The following is a 19,185-nucleotide window of genomic DNA, read 5'->3' on the forward strand; positions in this document are numbered from 1 at the left end:
GACTCTGAAGCAGGCTCCAGGCTCTGAGCTGTCAGCACAGAGCCCGACGCGGGGCTTGACCTCACAAACCGTGAGATCATGACCTGAGCCGAAGTCGGACGCTCAACCAACTGAGCCACGCAGGCACCCTGAATTTTTATTGTTTTTTAAATAACTTTTCTCACTTCATTGATAATCTGTATTTGATTATACATTGTTATCATAGCAGCCCTTATTTATTAAATATTGTTAAAAATTCTTTGAACATATTTAAACTCGCTGCTTTGTATTCTTTGTTTATTAACTCTGGCATCCAGGCCCTCTCACAGACAGTATATGTTGTCCGCTTTCTTCCTATGTATGGGTCATACTTTCCTGGGTTTTTCTCCCATGTTTTATAATTTCTGTTTAAAACTGGACATTTTAACATATTGTAGCGGACCTGGAACTTATTCCCTTTTCTCCTCTCTAGGGATTCTTTGGTGACTTGGCTAGACTATTCTAGTGAAGTCTATTCCCTCCTTTTCCCACCTCACCTCACCACACACACACACACAAATGTGAAGTCTTTGGTGCCACTTTGGAGGGCACACCCTTGGGTTTGCTGGCCGTCACTGCAGGATGACAGTTATTTTAGTAGGTCTCTCTTTGACTATCTCTTTCCACGATCTCTCTGTTACTCTGTCGGCCACATATGGCGTCACACCCAGATTTTAGGCTCAACTAATTGCTGGCTTAATTGCTCTATTGTTTTTGATGATACCACAGGGCAATGATTGCTCCACAGTCTGACCTAATTAAATTCAGGTAGGATTTACTTATTAGGCCAGTCTTGGAGATTTGGTCTGACCCCAGGGAGATTCTTCTCCTCCTCTTCCTCCTCCTCCTCCTCCTCCTCCTCCTCCTTCTTCTTCTTCTTCAAAATATTTATTTATTTATTTATTTATTTATTTATTTATTTATTGGAGGCACGCAAGCCGGGGAGGGGCAGAGAGAAGGGGACAGAGGATCCAAAGTGGGATCTGCGCTGACAGACTGACAGCAGCGAGCCCAGTGTGGGGCTCAAACTCACAAACTGCGAGATCATGACCTGAGCCAAGGTCAGATGTTCAACTGACTGAGCCAGTCAGGTCCCTCCCCTCTGCCCCCAACCCAGGGAGATTCTTCTCAGTTGTGTCCTTCCTCGGTTCTCTGTGGTGAACTTGCTGACCTGTGGTTTAGTTTGTTGCTTTTTTTAAATTTATTTTTTTATTTTTTAAGATTTACATCCAAATTAGTTAGAGTTTGTTGCTTTTAATGAAGAGCTACCTGTCTCTTCTTACTTGCTTACCGTCAAAATCTCCGTTGTTTTCAAGAATACCCTTAGGCTTGGACTCCCTCACATTGTGTCAGATAAAGTCGATTCTTTTGTGGAGAGCTTCAAAGTTCTTGTTTCTTATGGAATGCCTCCTACCATAGACAAAAGCCCTTAGCTACTAATGCAAGTGCTTGGAGGGGCGGTGGTCTCACATCTTCTCAGCTTCCCTCTTTGTAAAAAGAGGGAACCTCTTCCCTACAAACTAGCTGGCGTGAGGCTTATCAGGATTCCAGTATTCTCAAGCTGGGGAGCCTGGAATAGTCTCTGTCCTATGAGACTGGTTTGAAAAAGAGAGCCCAAATTCTTGGCCACATTCACCAGGAACGTGGCCTTGTCAACTCCGCATTGGAGAGGATAAGAAAAGCTAGTGATCTCCACCTCCTGATAAGATACATATCCCTTCCTTGGGGGCTGAGGGTAGACGGAACCTCATCTTTGTCACAGCTGCCTCAAGTAAGGCTTCCATCAAACTGAGCTGGAAGGTGAGAGGGAGAGGGGAAATCATGGCTTGATTGCCATGGACTCCTGCTGCTGTTACTGAATTCTGAAGATTTTTTTGAATAAATGTTTCTTCCTTTGCTGTATGCCCTTAGGACAATTTCCAGAGACTCTAAGTGATTTCTTAAAAATATTTTTCCCCACTTAGGCTCATTTCTCTGGAGAACATGTCCACAGAGCTCCTTACATTGCCATTCAGGAAGTGAAACTCTGTATACTTTTGATTAAATCCTAAACTTACTCATTTTGATGACACTTCCAGATTATTATATGATTTCGTTTTTTTCTCAAGTAAATCCACCTCCTAGTAGTTAATTTACAGGGCTACTGATTTGTTTGTCTCCTCCTGTATTTCGGAGTCTTCGTTTAAAATTTCATCTTTAGTGAGAGGATCTGTCACTCCCTCTGCAGTCTAAGTTCTGTGATGTCTTTTTTTTTTTTTTTAATTTTTTTTTTCAACGTTTATTTATTTTTGGGACAGAGAGAGACAGAGCATGAACGGGGGAGGGGCAGAGAGAGAGGGAGACACAGAATCGGAAACAGGCTCCAGGCTCTGAGCCATCAGCCCAGAGCCCGACGCGGGGCTCGAACTCACGGACCGCGAGATCGTGACCTGGCTGAAGTCGGACGCTTAACCGACTGCGCCACCCAGGCGCCCCTCTGTGATGTCTTTAATAGATACTTCTGGGGCAACCAGCGCAGAACCAAGTCTTAAATTGCCAACCGGAGATTCTTGTCTAATAGTGACACTAGGCGTATTTCAGATCCAATGGGTACCTTTACTCAGGTCTTATTGCTGAGGCCTTCCTTCCTTCTGCCTCCCTAGACAGGCAGCTGTGTATAATTGTAATTCCAAGCATTGACAACAACTTGTTTTGGCCTTCTCTCTTAAGTGCAAGAACTTCAACCCAGTCCACAGTTTCAAGCTTTGGACATAGCTGTGGTTCCCTTCCTCATATGGAGTTATCATTCTCTGCTACACACTTTAATTTTTTTAGTTATCATTCTCTGCTACACACTTTAATTTTTTTTTAATGTTTATTTATGACTGAGAGACAGAGAGAGACAGAGCATGAGCGTTGGAGTGGAAGAGAGAGGAGGAGACGCAGAATCCGAAGCAGGCTCCAGGCTCCGAGCTGTCAGCACAGAGCCCGACGCGGGGCTCGAACTCACAAACCATGAGATCATGTCCTGAGCCGAAGTCAGACACCCAAGGCGCCCCTCTCTGCTACGCACTTTAAATTGTTGCTACTTCATATTTCTGTTTTGTGTCTGGTCCATAGATACATTTACCTGTGTTTCGTGTGTGTGTGTGTGTGTGTGTGTGTGTGTGTGTGTGTAATGTGTCCATGCATGTGTTCAAAAGGGAGAGGTGTTCTTAAATTATGACCTTAGAGTGTCAGAGTCACAGGAATATTTACATACACCGTGACATCCTTCTTGATTATACCTGCAGGTGTAATCACATATACCTGCATGACTTTGTACATCTTTCTTGAATATACCCGCAGGTTGTTACACAAAATTTACTTTGTATTTTTCTGTAGTAATACATCTTCATTTGTCTCTTTATGCCCTTTTCTATTTCACTAAGCCAACCCTCTGTACCCCAAAGAATAAAAAAATTATTTTCCAAATTATTCTTCTAACATTTTCTACTCATCTATTTTTATATTAGTACATCAAATCATTATGGATTTTACTTTTACTGCATTCTGTATTATATTATTTTTTTCAGGGATAATTATACCAGCACCACTTTTTAAATAATTTATTATTTAGCCATTCCCTTCTGAATTACTTGATGAATTTTGTACCAAAACCATATAGTTTTGCTTAAATGACTTTTGGGTAAGTTTCATTACCTGTTTCCTATGGTAGCTTTCCCAGAATTATTTTGTGTGGAGTTTCTCCAGGAGAGTTTTAAGAAGTGAAAAGAAAAGGAGTAAAACGTCATAATTCAAACTTGTTTTATCTCAAGTGAGCTGTCCAGGAGGAGTATTAATTGTACTTTATTGGCCTCCTCTGTGTCAGGCCTATGAACTCCCTCAGGAGACCAAGACGTCTACCAGCCCAGGAGCTCAAAGTGTGGAAATTGATGTGTTCTCTGAAGGTGACATTTATCTGTCAGCACAGAACCCCCGAAAGGTAATTTTCCCAGGGTGCTCCCAAGAGGAACCTGTGGCTTATCCATACACATTCTCCAAGACAGTCACTATGGCTATCAAGACTAATGCAGAACCAGTTGCCAGAGTCAGATCTTAAGCAAAGGTATAGGCCAGGGTTTCTTAACCTCTCCACTAAGACATTTGGGGCACGATAATTCCTCATGGTGATAGGTTCTTCTGTCTACTGTAGGATGTTTGGCAACATTCGTGGCATCTACCCACTAGATGCAAATAGTATCCCCCAGTTGTGAAATCGAAAGTGTCTCTAGACATTGTCAAAATGTATCCTGGAAGACAGAAATCAATGAGAGCCACTAACATAGGCCTACTCTTCTAGGGATTGAGAGAGCTGAAAATTAGTCTCAGTAAAGTAGCCTTCACCTCATCACCCAGCTTCCCTATTTGGAGTTAGGTAGTGTATCAGAGATATGATTTGTAGGGGTGGGGGGGAAGGTTGAGACACTGTATCTTCATATACCTTGTCTTTTTTCAGCCAGGGGAGAGCAGTTAGGAAATTCTCTCCTAATGTCAGGGCTACTCAGAGCACTTTTTAAAAACACCCAATGAGAGGGACACTTTCTAGAAACCCCTATACCTGGAATCTTTGTCTAGCTAGCTTTATTCCTAAAATGTCACACACTAAGGTATTAGGTGCTACCATGGTGAGAGACAGTCTTGGTAAATGATTCCCTTTTTCCTTTGTTCTCATGTGCAGAAGTCTGACACTACCAGCGTTTTCTCAGAATGTAGCACCATTGATCCACTGGATCCTTTTGCAAGGGTACCGGAAATGGTTCCCAAAAAAGAACCAGAGAGATGTTTTCCCAAAGGTAAGTGGCAGTATTCCTGCATCCAGTTCGCAGAACATTTGGAGGAAATTCTGTTATTCTTGGAAGCTCTGTAGATGCCTTCTTTCTACTTCTACTGGAGACAAAAGTGAAGAGAGGGCATCTGTCAATTCTTGGGGCCATTATCAGATCCAGGCAAAGGAGATTTCAGGAAATTCTTGATTTAGGTGGGCTCAACTTATATAACCTAACAACTAGGGTAGAAACTCCAGAAAACTTTCCGAGAGAGCCCGCTGGGCCAATATGTCTTCCACTTTCTCTAACCCCCAGTACATCCGGTGTCAGGACGTAGACGAGGTGGTAGAAAAGGGAACCTGACCGGGGTTCAACGGAGCCCTGCCATCCCTCAAGAATTTTCTCTGAAAGAAAGATAGCATTGTAGTTAGGACCTTTGGCTCCGGACCCAGACTGCCTGAGCTTAATTTTGGCCTCTCCACTTACTAACTGTGTGACTTAATTTACTTAGCCACTCTGTGCCTCATTTATAAGATGGCTATAATACTAGTATCTACTGCAAAGGGTTATTGTTAGTATTAAATGAGTGAATGTAAATCACCTTCTAGAAGAGTATCTGGCATATAATAAGCAATCAATAAATGCAGTCTCTCCTGGTTCCTTGAGTAGTTATAGTGGTTCGTTCCTATGTGCCTTTATTATTTCCTATATTCATGTGGGGAATTTATTTGTGTCTGTCTCTCTTGTGAGGTCCTTAAAAACATAGGCAGTGACTTAATATTGTATCTCTAGGGTGAGAATGGAATCTTTCCTAGATTATGGGCTCAACATAGATGATAGATAGATAGATAGATAGATAGATAGATAGGGACTTAAGTGAATGAATGAATCTAAAAATTAAAAATTTCTCCATAAGTTTGACACTAGACCGGTCTCAGACAAGACACCAAGAATGGTTTCAAACATATTCCAGGTTGTTTGACGGCCCCCCAACTTCCCACGGGGTCAGAAGTCAGGCTAGGAATAGATCACCGTTCTCCTGACTTACATTTGGACTGGTCTTTGAGGTATGCACAGGTTGTCAACAGTGGAGCTGGAGAAGAAAGGTTGGTTTCAAGAAGGGAGGGGTGGCATAAAAGAAGAAATAACCTTTCAGGGAGATTGACCTATTGGTGTTCTAAACAATGGAGGATGGCAGGGGCAGACTGAGGAGACCTCACGGTTGCTTAGGAAGATGATGAGGAAGGGAGTGGAATGTTGTGATCACTGTGAAATTAGCATCCACAGGACTTGGAGGATGGGCGGAAGAGACAAGGGGAGAACGGTGACGTGATTCATGCCGAGGGCTCGTGTGTGTTGAAGTCAAATGTCCAGCTATGTGTAAGCACCTCGACAGTGGATCAGATTCTCCCCTGTGTGGTTTGGGTGGTTCACAGAGCCTGTGCCCCTCCTTACCTCATTCCCCTCAGTCCTTAGGACACAGCTTACTATTGCCAAAAGAAATTGCAGTATAACAAACAGCCATGCAGCCCCAGTGGCACACAAGAGTGAACGTGCATCTACATGATTCCGCTCATCTAGGCTGGTATCTCTGCTGATTTTGGCTGGCTTTATTCGTATGAGTGGTAATGACTGGGAGCCGGCCAACCTAGCCTGGGCTTACCTGGGCCACTTGGTTCTGTACCACATGTCCATCCTCCTTCTCCTGAAACCAGTGGGCTGGCCCAAATATTCCTTTCTTATGGAAATGGTCCTGGGGAGCAAGTGGAAACATGCACGGCCTGTTAAGGCCGAAGCTCGGGCCTGGCATGTGTGACTTTCACTCTGCTCTATTGGCCAAATCAAGTCATATGGCCAAGCCCAGAACGGAGGGGTTGGAAAACGACTTCACCTCTTTCTTCAGTGGGAAAAATTGCAAAGGTAAGGGATAAACATAAAGGCAGGGATGAAGAGTTAGGATTTTTTTTTTTTTTAATTTTTTTTTTAACATTTATTTATTTTTGAGACAGAGAGAGACAGAGCATGAACAGGGGAGGAGCAGAGAGAGAGGGAGACACAGAATCCAAAACAGGCTCCAGGCTCTGAGCTGTCAGCACAGAGCCCGACGCGGGGCTCGAACTCACGGACCGTGAGATCATGACCTGAGCCGAAGTCGGACGCTTAACCGACCAAGCCACCCAGGCGCCCCGAAGAGTTAGGATTATTAATACAGTTCAAGGCAGGCACTAATGATAATGCTACTGCTTACTTTTTGCAGGCCTGGGTCACTGCTTCCCATGCTGTGCCACGGACAAGAGAAAGTCCCACTGGATCATTTGGTGGAACCTGCGGAAAACCTGCTACCAAATAGTGAAACACAGTTGGTTTGAGAGCTTTGTTATCTTTGTGATTCTGCTGAGCAGTGGGGCACTGGTAAATTATCACGGTCTTGTGGGGACATTGGGGATCAAGGCAGCTGGGCTACATTCTGACATGGGGCTGTGAATGTGGGGAGACAAGGCAGAAGTGGGATCTCTGCTGCTGGGTCCCCTCGAGGGCAAGATTTTACACAACTTCTAGAGTCATGCTCCAACTGGCAAGTCCCCAAGCCAAAGGCACTTTACCTGTGGGGAAGCGTGACTCAAATCAGCACTTTAAAGTGGCTACTGGAGCCTGCCCTTGACCCCAGGCCTGTCCCTCATTCTTGGAGAATTTCTAGACATTTTCACTGTATCCTACATATTTCTTCCTCTGGACAGCAATGTTTCTACCTCTCTTTTCCAGAAGAACATAGAGCTGCTCTCCAAAAGGTAAAACGTTAAGAGGGAAAGGCTACAGGGACCAGATGAGGATATAATATGTTGTCTTGGTATTTTCCACCACTCATGTTCCCTTGGGAGGAGAAACAAAGAGATACTGCTTTATGTACATGGCAGATCCTTCTAGATTGAGGTGTCAGGTGTGTCCCAGTGAGGTTTGGAAATAACTCCAAATCCATTGGCCTCCATAGCATATATCCTTCCTTCTCTCTCTCCTCCCCTTTTGGTCCTTGCCTTCTCTTTGCCTCCCACCCTTGAGTGATAGTATCTTTTTCCTTACTACCTACATGTTTCTCTCTCTCTTTCCCTTCGTCCCCTTCTGTCTTGTGTTTTCCCTTAAAATGGACATAATATATAACTAAACTCTCTTACTATTTGGTACGTAAGTGAATGGAACCTTCGGTTCTCCCTTATTGATTTGGGGTCACAGAACATTAAGTCACCAGCCATTGGAAGGGACAAGGAAATGTCTTGCTTCTTCACCACTGCTTTCCTGGCTAGTGCTTTACATTTGTGTGACCTCCGGGTGAAAGATGAGTGCACGCTGGGGCCCCCCAGACCCTATGATCAGCACCCGTCTCCATTTATCTACTTGCAGTGCAAATTATTTCTCAAGAAAAAAAAAAAAGTAAATTTTTCTAAACGGTATCAGAGAACTCGCTTACTTTTTGTTGCGAACCCTTGGTCTAGGATCCCCTGAAGTCTTCTGGGCTGACATTTTCACTGGCTGTTTACCTTATTCAAGTAATAGGGCTCTTCGTTTATTCCACAATGGTAATTGGTGTCTACCAAACCCCGTGTTACTCAGTGGGAAAGCACGGTGTTGTCAGAAGGCCAGGGAGACATGGTACCCTCCTTCTAGTTCTCATCTTTGTTATGTTAAGAGCAGTGTAGGTTGGACAAAGCAAGACTGAGCACACAATGTTGAGGGTTATAGGAGAGGGACTTGGGTCTAGTTCCACTTAACGTATCTGTAGAGAAAGGAAGACAGGAAACATCTGGTCTCTTGCCACTGTCTGTGCTGTGTGGACCAGCAGCCTTAGTATCACTTGGAAACTTGTTAGAAATGCAGTCTTGGGCCCACCCCAGGCCCGCTGAAATCAGAACCTAGATGCTTCGGGACTCGTTAGAGTTTGGGAAGCTCTGGTCTGGACAACTGTGTAATAATGGGAGCTTCCTGGACAAGGAAATGTCCTCATTATAATGTGGGAGCCTCCAAAGCTCAGTTGCTAATATTGGCCTACTCTTCTGCGGAGCAAACAGATCTGCTGAGCCAGCTTACTGCTCAGCTTCCAAAATGACAGAGGAACTGAGCTTCCACGCCATTCCCATTTGTCTGTCTTTAAGAGGCAAATACATAGATAAGTCCCTGACTTCCAGGAGCAGGGAGTCTAGTAGGGAAGACAGATGGGGTCCAAGCAATTATAGACCAGGACCATAGTGGTACACTCAGAGAAGCAGTGGATGACATGGGGACATGTAGAATGGGCATCTAACTCATTCTTGGCGGAAGAAGGACAGTTTCCTATGGAAAATATCAGCCAAACTGACTTCAAAAATGATGAGGAGATGACAGGGGACAGGAGGAAGTGGAGGGTCTTCTCCAGTCAAAGCCCACCTAGGAGTTGAAAGTCAGACTGTTTTATTCTTTTGCATTATTGCTCCCTAGGGCCATGGGGCCGTGGGCTTACCTTCGTACTCAACAGCAGGGCCGATTTCTTTCTTGCCTTCAGTGGTTGCCCAGATGTCTTGACAGGTTCAGTACTAGGTCCCCTTATCTTCTTTTTTTTCATTCTCAGTTTTTACCCTAGTTATATAGACCCCAAAGAATCACATATGCACTTTGAATGAGGGAAATGCTTGCACGTAGCATGAAAAAGGGTCTCTTCAGAAGCTAAGGCGTCTCATTTTCATGATCACACTGAACGAATGTTTCACGTTCAAAGTAATTTACACTAGCCCAGAGCTTCCTCAACTTTTGCATGTGTTGGTACACATAAAAATGAGCACATCCATCGTGAGCACAGGGGTAAGTGGTAAGGCTGTTTGCGGTAGGTTGTTGGCATCAGGGTTGGCAGGATTTAGAGTGGGAGCTAAGGTGTTTGGACCTAAGGTGTTACAGGCAATGGAGAGCCACTGAATAGGGCTACTAAAGTAACTAGGAGGATGAGAGAGATGGAATATTTCACTGAGTGGTTCTGGAAACGTTGGCAAGATATTGTTGACAAGAGTTGGAAGGATCAGGAAGATCAGGAAATTGTGTGGTGATCTGTTAGGAAGATGTTTTCATATTTCAGGGGTCAGTGATGAGAACCTAGGGAGCTCTTGTGGCAATGGAAGTCTAGAAATAGGATCTTCCTTCTTGTGGTTTTACTTACTCAAGGAATTGATTCCACTGAGACATTTCATCCTTAATACCTTTTGAGCAAAACCTTGTCACCAAAAGAGATACTAGTTTATTCAAATAAGGAAGAAAAATTAAAAAGTAAAGTCCTCAAGCAGTTCTGTGCAAATATTCAACCTGGCCTGTGCCTATGCTTTATCATTTCAGGTATTTGAAGATATTCACCTTGAGAAACGACCCAATATCCAAGCATTACTTAATTGTACTGACCATATTTTCACATACATTTTTATCCTGGAGATGGGTCTAAAATGGGTAGCCTTTGGATTTGGGAAGTATTTCACCAGTGTCTGGTGCTGGCTTGACTTCATCATTGTAATTGTAAGTTTGCCATCTCTGTGTCCCATGCGGGCAAGGGTTGGGGGGAGGGGAGGGGTCGGCATCATACGGGAGCTGCCTTTCCTGTGTGCTTTATATGGGTGCCTCTCCAAAATATTTTTCTTCACAGTACTTGCAAATAGTCGTCATCTACCCGTCAGCAGTCCCGTCTGTTCTGGGTCACATTCTTCACACTGCACTTCGTATTCTCACCACCCCAGCCCTTTCCATGATGACTCATCCAGTTCTCTCCATAAGCCCTGCTTATGTCTGATGTATGCCTGGAATAATATTGAGTGTCCTACCCTTCTCCTTCCAACTTTCTATTTTCTCTGAAGACTTCTCAAAGCAGGTCAGAAGCCAGTAGACTAAGCTGGTCTCCCTTTTGATTGTCAAGCAACATAAGAACATTCTTTCATTTAATCTGCACCTCAGTGCTCTGGCTTAAGCAGAGTTATACATCACCTACCAGATTACGGACAAAGAACTTTGAAGCTCAGGTGGTTAGCAACTTGCTTCAGATGCAACTGGGACTCACACCTTGGTCTGTGTGATGCTAAAGCTAATAATAGTATATCACACTTATCAAATGCTTTGTCTGTACCAGGTACTCTGCCCTATGCTTCATATGCATTCTCTCTTTTAGCTATCGCAACCACTCAGTACAGTAGGCACTATTACTTTTCTCATATACACAGGAAGAAACTAAGTCATAGAGAAGTTAAGAAACATGTCAAAGATTGGCTAGAAATGGTGGAGGTGAAACTCAAAAACCCAGTAAGCCTCACTCTAAAGCCCTTGATTTTAACATTGATATCCTTTCTACCATGAGCTAACTAGTTAGACTTTGTCCCTGCTATTTAAAGAAGTCGACATGATATGTGCATAAACCATGTGGTCAGCATACCTGTTTGGAGAACCATAATGTTGCTAATGTTGGTGGACACACCCAAGCGTCCATCGACTCATGAATGGATAAAGAAGATGTGGTATATATGTACATAGTGGACTATTACTCAGCCATCAAAAGAATGAAATCTTGCCATTTGAAACAATGTAGATAGAACCAGAGTGTATTATGCTAAGCGAAATAAGTCACACTGAGAAAGACAAAAACCATATGGTTTTACTCATGTGTGGGATTTAAGAAACAGATAAACATATGGGAAGGGGGAAAAAGGGAAAGAGGGAAACAAACCATAAGAGACTCTTAACAATAAAGAACAAACTGAGTGTTGCTGGAGGGGAGGTGGGTAGGGAGATGGGCTAGATGGGTGGTGGGCATTAAGGAGGGCACTTGTTGGGATGAGCACTGGGTGTTGTATATAAGTGATGAATCACTGAATTCTACTCCTGAAACCAGTATTGCACTGTATGTTAACTAACTAGAGTTTAAATAAAAATTAAAAAAATTATTGGTGGACACAAGTAGCCATGTGTTTCAGGCATTTTAGAAAGGCACCAGTGCTATGGGAGCTCCAACAGGAATGATAAAAGGAAATAAACATATCCACGTCTGCCAACCCTGTCAGTTTCCAGGGTGCAAATCATTCTGAATCCATTATCTTCTTATATTATAGTGAAGAACCCATAAGACAGTGGACAAATGATTGGCATCTCCATTCTAGGGACCTGTGGTCCACTGACCTCAACTCAGGAAACTGATCCTAAAGCTCTCTTGTCTGTGCTTTTTCTGTGCAACCTTAAGCCAAGTGCTTCCTTCTTTTGGCATAAATCTTCACATTAATAAAAATGAGAGTATAGACTTTTTACCGAGTGCCAAAATTTGACCAGATACAAAATGGAAAACACAAATCTAACAATAACCATTTAAAATACCAAAACAGTAGTTCAATACCACACTGTCAAAAAAGGCACCAGGCCGAGATGGTTTTACAGGCAAGTTGTATCAAACTTTCAAGGAGTAGTGCTATATACTGAATGTTTGCATCCCCTAAAATTCCTATGTTGAAACGTAATCCTCAATGTGTTCCTATTTAGAGGTGTTTATTAGGTTACGAGCAGAGGTTATGAGGGAAGAGCCCTCATGAATGGAACTACAGCTGCTATAAAAGAGAACCCCACAGAGCTTCCTCACCCCTTCTGTCATGGGAAGACACAGGGAGAAGAAAGCAATAGGTGAGCCAGGATGTGGCCTCTCACCAGACAGTGATTCTGCTGACACCTTGATCTTGGACTTCCCAGCTCCAGACTGTGAGAAATAAATTTCCATTATTTATAAGCAACCCAGGCTATGATATTCTGTTACAGCAGCCTGAACTAAGATAGGCAGTTACCCCCAACCTTGTTCAAATTGTTACAAAGCATAAGAAAAGAGAGGAAGCTTACAAACTTTACTTAATGAGACAAGTATAACCTTGATAACAAAATGAACGGAACAAAAATGAGTAGAACAAGGAAAGAAATAATCTTATAATTATATGCTTTATAAATCCCAGACAAGGCACTGGATAAGTGTGGTCCACTATTGCTATTATTAGCTGTAGCATCACATAGGCCAGGGTGTGAACTCCAATTCCACTTGAAGTAAGTTGTTAATCCTCTGGGCTTTGGGTTTCCTCGTCTGTAACATGGTAGGTGATATAAAATGTACTTAATTCAGAAAATTATTGTGCAGATTACATAAGAGAATGTCTGTGAATAATCCTTTTACACTGCTTGTTAGTCAGCATTGTGTAAAATGATCTTTATAATTTCGAAGTAGAAAAATAGCGGGGCGCCTGGGTGGCTCAGTCGGTTAAACATCCAGCTCTGGATTTCGACTCAGGTAATGATCTCACAGTGTGTGAGTTGGAGACCTGCGCTGGGGTCTGCACTGACAGCAAGAAGCCTGCTTGGGATCTTCTCTCCCTCTCTCTCTTCCCCTCCCCTGCTTGCATGCACTCTGTCTCTCAAAATAAATGGTCGGACTTAAAAAAAAATGTATGTAAAAAGAAAAATACAAACACAACCACAAGAACATAATTGAATTCAACTGTCCCAAAATGTAAAACTTCTGGGTTTTTTATTCAGTAGAATTGTAATTATAAAGACAGGCTAGGGCCTGGAGACAGTATTTGACATATACATAACAGAAAATTATTTAAAAAAAATTTTTTTTTCAACGTTTATTTATTTTTGGGACAGAGAGAGAGAGACAGAGCATGAATGGGGGAGGGGCAGAGAGAGAGGGAGACACAGAATCGGAAACAGGCTCCAGGCTCCGAGCCATCAGCCCAGAGCCCGATGCAGGGCTCGAACTCCCGGGCCGCGAGATCGTGACCTGGCTGAAGTCGGACGCTTAACCGACTGCGCCAGCCAGGCGCCCCACATAACAGAAAATTATTATCCATAGTATAAAAAACTCCCTACAGCTCAACAAGAGAAAGACAACCCAATGTAAGAATGGGAGAAGGATGCAAACAGGTAATTCACATAAGGAACTCAAGTTGTAATAAATATATGAAGAAATACATACTAGCTGCATCACCAATTAGCACAGAAGTACATGGTAAAATGACAAACTGTGTTGCTCATCAGACTGACAAAAATTTTAAAGTTGGATAATCTCTAATACTTAGAAAGATATAAGAAAATGGAATCTCTAATCACTGCTACTAATGTAATAAAATTTCAGGGAAATTTTTGCCGTATTTTTAAAAAATGTTTTTTTGTTTATTTTGAGAGAGAGAGAGAGCGAGAGAGCAGGACAGAGGGACAGAAGGAGAGAGGGAATCCCAAGCAGGCTCCACACTCAGCACCGAGCCTGATGTGGGGCTCGATCCTGTAACCCTGGGATCATGACCTGAGCTGAAATCAAAAGTCAGACACTTAACCAACTAAGCCACCCAGGTGCCCCAGAAAAATTTTGCACTATTAAGTAAAATTACAAATGAGCCCAATTTGTAATTTACTATCCAGAAACACCACTTCTAGTTATACGTGTAAGGAAAATTCTTGAGTACGTGGGCAGGAAAAATGCATACAGCTGTCCAGTTTGTTGTTCATAGCAACAAAGAAATGGAAATAACCTAGATACTCACCAAGGGGGAATGGATCCATAAAATATGAATATTTATATACTGTAATATTTTACAACAGTTAAAAGGAATAAACCACAAGGACAAAAAGATATGTATCAAAATGGTGACTGTTCACACAGTGCAGACTGAGAAATGCAAGTTAGATAGGAAAAAAAGATAAAATAGATAGATAGATAGATAGATAGGAAAAAAAGATAAAATAGGATAAAAAGCAGCAGAAGACTATAGAGTGGGAAAGAATGCGGGTGTTTTTATGTCTGCGTGTCTCATCAGTCAGTGCTTCTGAATCTAGTGGAACGGAGACTGGGGATCGGATTCCAGGTGAAAAGGTGTACAATGTCCCTCTAGGGACCCTTCTTCCCCACCCATAACAGCTACTGGGGAAAGCCAGAAGAACCGTTAAGCTGTGCCGTTCTTTTCCCTCTCGCCAGGAACCAGGTAGAAGGAGTATTTGTGGAAAAGCTGCTGAAATAACTCTCCCGACGGCCAGTGCCATTACAAACAAACAGCCTATTTTAGGAAACCTTTAAAAATAAGAGCATTTTGGGGCGCCTGGGTGGCGCAGTCGGTTGAGCGTCCGACTTCAGCCAGGTCACGATCTCGCGGCCCGGGAGTTCGAGCCCCGCGTCGGGCTCTGGGCTGATGGCTCGGAGCCTGGAGCCTGTTTCCGATTCTGTGTCTCCCTCTCTCTGCCCCTCCCCCGTTCATGCTCTGTCTCTCTCTGTCCCAAAGATGAATGAACGTTGAAAAAAAAATTAAAAAAAAAAAATAAAAATAAAAATAAGAGCATTTTGAATCGATAATTTTTTAAAAGCTGAATTACCCATTTAAAAATTTTGTCATTCTGCCATACCATCTCACTTCATTTCTCTGAATTTGCCAGTACTTTACTACTATGATGAGATTGACAGGATAAGTGGGGAATGGTTTTAGATAATAGCGAACTCTAATATCAGCATAGTCAGTTGTAGGATAACTCACTTCCTGTCCCGCTGAGCAACCCGTCTTGCAAGCTGAGCCTCTGCATAATCGATGAGAGTGACTGGAGTCCACAAATGGTGGTGTGCAACGTAAGCTCGTTATATTTAAGTTTCAATTTAATGTGTTTAGAGAGCTTTCCAGTCCTTAGTCCTGACTCATTGGGAAGAAGTATGTTGGGAGAGAAAATTGGATTTAATTCCCCCCCAAATTTAACTGAGTGAGGGGAAATACTAGCAAACAATTTATTATTTCACTGTAACTTTTAATTTTGATATTGAAACGGATATTTGAGGATATTACGGAAAAGTTGCGAGAAACAGCCTAAAGAACCCCTTATACTCTTTCCCCAGATTCACCACTTGTTAACATTTCACCCCATCTGCTTTGTCCTTTTCTCTTCATTTTTCTCGCTAAACTGCTTGAGATTAGGTTGCAGGCACCACACCTCTTTACCCCTAAACATTCCAGTGTGTATTTCCTGAGAACAATGAAATTGTCTCCCATGGTCACAGCACAATTATCAACGTTAGGAAATTTAACGTGACTCAATAGTAAGATCCATACACATTTTCTAGTTTTGTCAATCGTTTCAATAAGGTCCTTTATGGTGAATTCTTTCTATCCACCTGTGTCACCTTCCCTCACCTCCCCCTAGTCCAGGATCCAATTCAGGACCCTAAGTGACACATCGTTGTCATGTCCTTTGGTTTCCTTTAACAATTTCTCACTTTTCTTTGTCTTTCATTAAACAAATCATGTAAGTCCATTGCTCTCACCTGCATGGGTTGTAGCTTTGGCAGACTGGAGCAAAAATAGCCTCTTTGCTTGCCTTCTGACTTCTAGAAGGCTGGCTGGCTTCTGTTTCTGGATAATCCACTGAGGACACCGTGTGCCTGCCTCTCGGAATGAGGGCTACCAGCCCCCCACTGGCTTCCCTGGGAGCCAAGTCAGGTACACTGCCTATCACTTCTCTTCCCACCAGGTCTCTGTGACCAGTCTCATCGACCTAAAGAGCTTGAAGTCCTTCAGGACTCTACGAGCACTGAGGCCCCTGCGCGCACTGTCCCAGTTTGAAGGAATGAAGGTACGTTCTTCAGCAAAGGGGAGGAAGGTCAGCTGTCAGGGAGAGGTGGAAACACCAATCGTTCTTCTTGGGCTGGGCTTCCCTTAAATCGTCAAGCTGTTTCTGGACTCCTTCCTACCTAGCGCGCTGTTCAGAATTTGAGAGATGAAAAATTTAGGACGTAGCGTGCATTCTGTGGTAGGCAAGATGGGCTCCGGCTTTCCTTCAATCCTAGGGCAGGTGTCCCATAGGTCTGTGACACTGTCATCAGAGGACACTTCTCAAGTGATCCTCAGTGACAAGAGAAACGGGTCCATATGGAGCCGAGAGCAGGGCTTGTCCTAGGATGCGGCGTTGGGAGTTTGAGGGTAGAAAGTAAAGACAGGCCCTAAGAGGTCCAGTCCTGCACATCAGGCCCATCCTGAGATCCAGAGCTTGGTGAATCCTACTTTTTCTTCCGTTTTCTTTTTTAAGGTGGTCGTCAATGCTCTCATAGGTGCCATACCTGCCATTCTGAATGTTTTGCTTGTCTGCCTCATTTTCTGGCTCATATTTTGTATCCTGGGAGTAAACTTCTTCTCTGGAAAATTTGGAAGATGCATTAATGTATCAGATACAAACTCAGTTATAAATTACAGCGTTGTTGCAAACCAAAGTCAATGCGAAAGTGGAAATTTCTCTTGGGTCACCCCGCCGGTCAACTTTGACAATGTGGGAATGGCTTACCTTGCCCTCTTGCAAGTGGTAAGTGCCGTTGGTATATTTGTCACTCTGAGGAGAGAAACCTTAAAAGAAGCATCAATCGTTTCTCGGATTAATGAAAAACACAGTGACTGCATTGAGCTGGTAGAATCAAATCCCAGTTCCTCATGTGGAAGCCAGTGCCCTCTGGAACTGCCCCCCACTGAGTGTCTCCAACTTTCTTGTTCACTGAGCCTCAACCTCCATTCAAGGCCCTGTACGTCTCTCACCCTGTCCCGTATGGCGCCTTACTCTCCAGAGCCACACAGGAGCGGAGACTCAGTTGCTAAGCAGCCCTTCTCTGTTGGAAGTCAGTCCTCTGGTCAAACCACGGTTGCCAGGGCTTGAACAGCACAAACATGAGGCACGAGGGAAGCCTCAGCCAGGCTCTTTCCAGCAGCTTTAACACAGCTTCTCCAGAAATTTTTAAGGCAGGAATTTCTTTAAAAAAAACAAACAAACAAACTCTTTATTTTGTATAAATGAAGAAGAAAAAAAAAAAACAACCCACAAGACACCCATAGTCTGAATTCCTTTGTAAAGGAAAGGAATTCTCTTTCACCTGGCCATTCCGTCCTGGAAGGGTGGGGCATCGTCTTAGACGCATCTGCCCACTGGGCCTCGCTTGCTGTTTTATGGCACTCATCTGTAGATAGCAAGTCTATGTGTTCACGTTTCTCTGCTTTTGTTTCAGGCAACATTTAAGGGCTGGATGGATATCATGTACGCAGCTGTCGATTCCAGAGGGGTGAGCTCGTGTTCTGCCATGTTACAGAGAGTGCCAGGGTCACATCAGGGATGTTATCACTACACGGTCTAGAACTCCCCACGTCGTAGTTCCACTGGCTAGCGTTCTTGCCCTGTTTTCCTTGGGACAAACACTACGAACTAGGGATCAAAAAAAAAAAAGTTTCCATTCACCTTCTGATGAGTATTCCATTCCATTTTGCTCCAAAGCCCGGTCCTGTTTCTCCATAGTGACCAAGGAACAACCTCTTATGGAGGAGAACTTGGACAAAAGGGATTTGGGATGCTTTGGAGCCAGAAGCAACAGAATCACAGAATGCCTTGATTTTCCTCTCTCACTTCTTTTCCAAATGGGTATACAGGCAGAAGCCAGACTTCAAAGGGTGCCAGCCAAGGGCTGTGGGAAGACCTTACAGATGGACTGCGTCTGATAAGAGAGGCTTCCCATGGCTACAGTCTCTCCAGAGACCAAACGGGCTTCTGGCGATTGCCACCTGTTAAATTCTAGTTAAGTAAGAAGTAAAATCATGGATTCCCAAAGTTGGAAGGGTACTCAGCCATCTAGGCCATGTCTATTTCCCAGTAGAGTAGAAGGGAAGAATGCTGCCCAAAGCCATGGAGTAAGCAGATGGTTGAATCAAGAATGGAACCAGCATTATTTTTTTCCTGTCGTCACACACATGTTGTTCTGCTTGAGAGTCTGCAGAATTGATGGCTGGCACATAGTAGGTGTTCAATACATGTGAGCTGATAGAGGCAGCACTGGGGGTATGAGAAGTGGTACAGTAGTAAATCATAACAAACGCAGTATTTTAAACTATTAATGTGCTTAATTTTTGTCTTTTGAGTATACGACCTTCACCCTAGTTTACCTTAGGCATCCATTTGCCTTGAGGTGGAGATGGGGGATGGGGAGGGAATCTTATGCAGAAGTCTGCAGGAAGCGTGGCTTCCGTATGTTCCCTGAGCGAATGATAGGTGGGTGGCGGTGGGTGGAGGGATGCCTATCCTGATGCTGGTCCTGGGACATTATAGCTGGTATGTGCTGGCACCTAGCATGATGATACCCTTGTCTGTGTAGTCACAGAGAATCTTGCGGGTCTCAAATATTGGTGAAAACGTGGGCCTTTCTCCCCCCCTTAACTCTTCCTGGCCTGGAACACTGACTCTCTGTCATGTCCTCTACTTGGCGCCCTGGCCCATCAGGCTACTCCCATCACTTACCAAAAGCCCATCAGGGCGAGCCCATGGCTATCAACTCCATTTCCCAGCCTCATGAAAACTG

At 43.6% G+C, this 19,185-nt stretch overlaps 1 protein-coding gene across 1 annotated transcript in view; it reads left to right on the top strand.

Moving 5' to 3' along the window:
- SCN11A (sodium voltage-gated channel alpha subunit 11) overlaps positions 1–19,185 on the top strand; it is a 96,140-nt gene that overhangs the window by 56,836 nt on the left and 20,119 nt on the right. The window contains exons 17-23 of the mRNA XM_045436520.1: positions 3,869–3,982; positions 4,718–4,832; positions 7,063–7,217; positions 10,155–10,328; positions 16,332–16,433; positions 16,887–17,156; positions 17,848–17,901. Of these exons, the coding sequence (XP_045292476.1) occupies positions 3,869–3,982; positions 4,718–4,832; positions 7,063–7,217; positions 10,155–10,328; positions 16,332–16,433; positions 16,887–17,156; positions 17,848–17,901 (984 nt within the window). The remainder of the gene's footprint in view (positions 1–3,868; positions 3,983–4,717; positions 4,833–7,062; positions 7,218–10,154; positions 10,329–16,331; positions 16,434–16,886; positions 17,157–17,847; positions 17,902–19,185) is intronic.

The sequence above is a fragment of the Leopardus geoffroyi genome, chromosome C2, assembly GCF_018350155.1.
Source record: "Leopardus geoffroyi isolate Oge1 chromosome C2, O.geoffroyi_Oge1_pat1.0, whole genome shotgun sequence".
NCBI lineage: Eukaryota > Metazoa > Chordata > Mammalia > Carnivora > Felidae > Leopardus > Leopardus geoffroyi.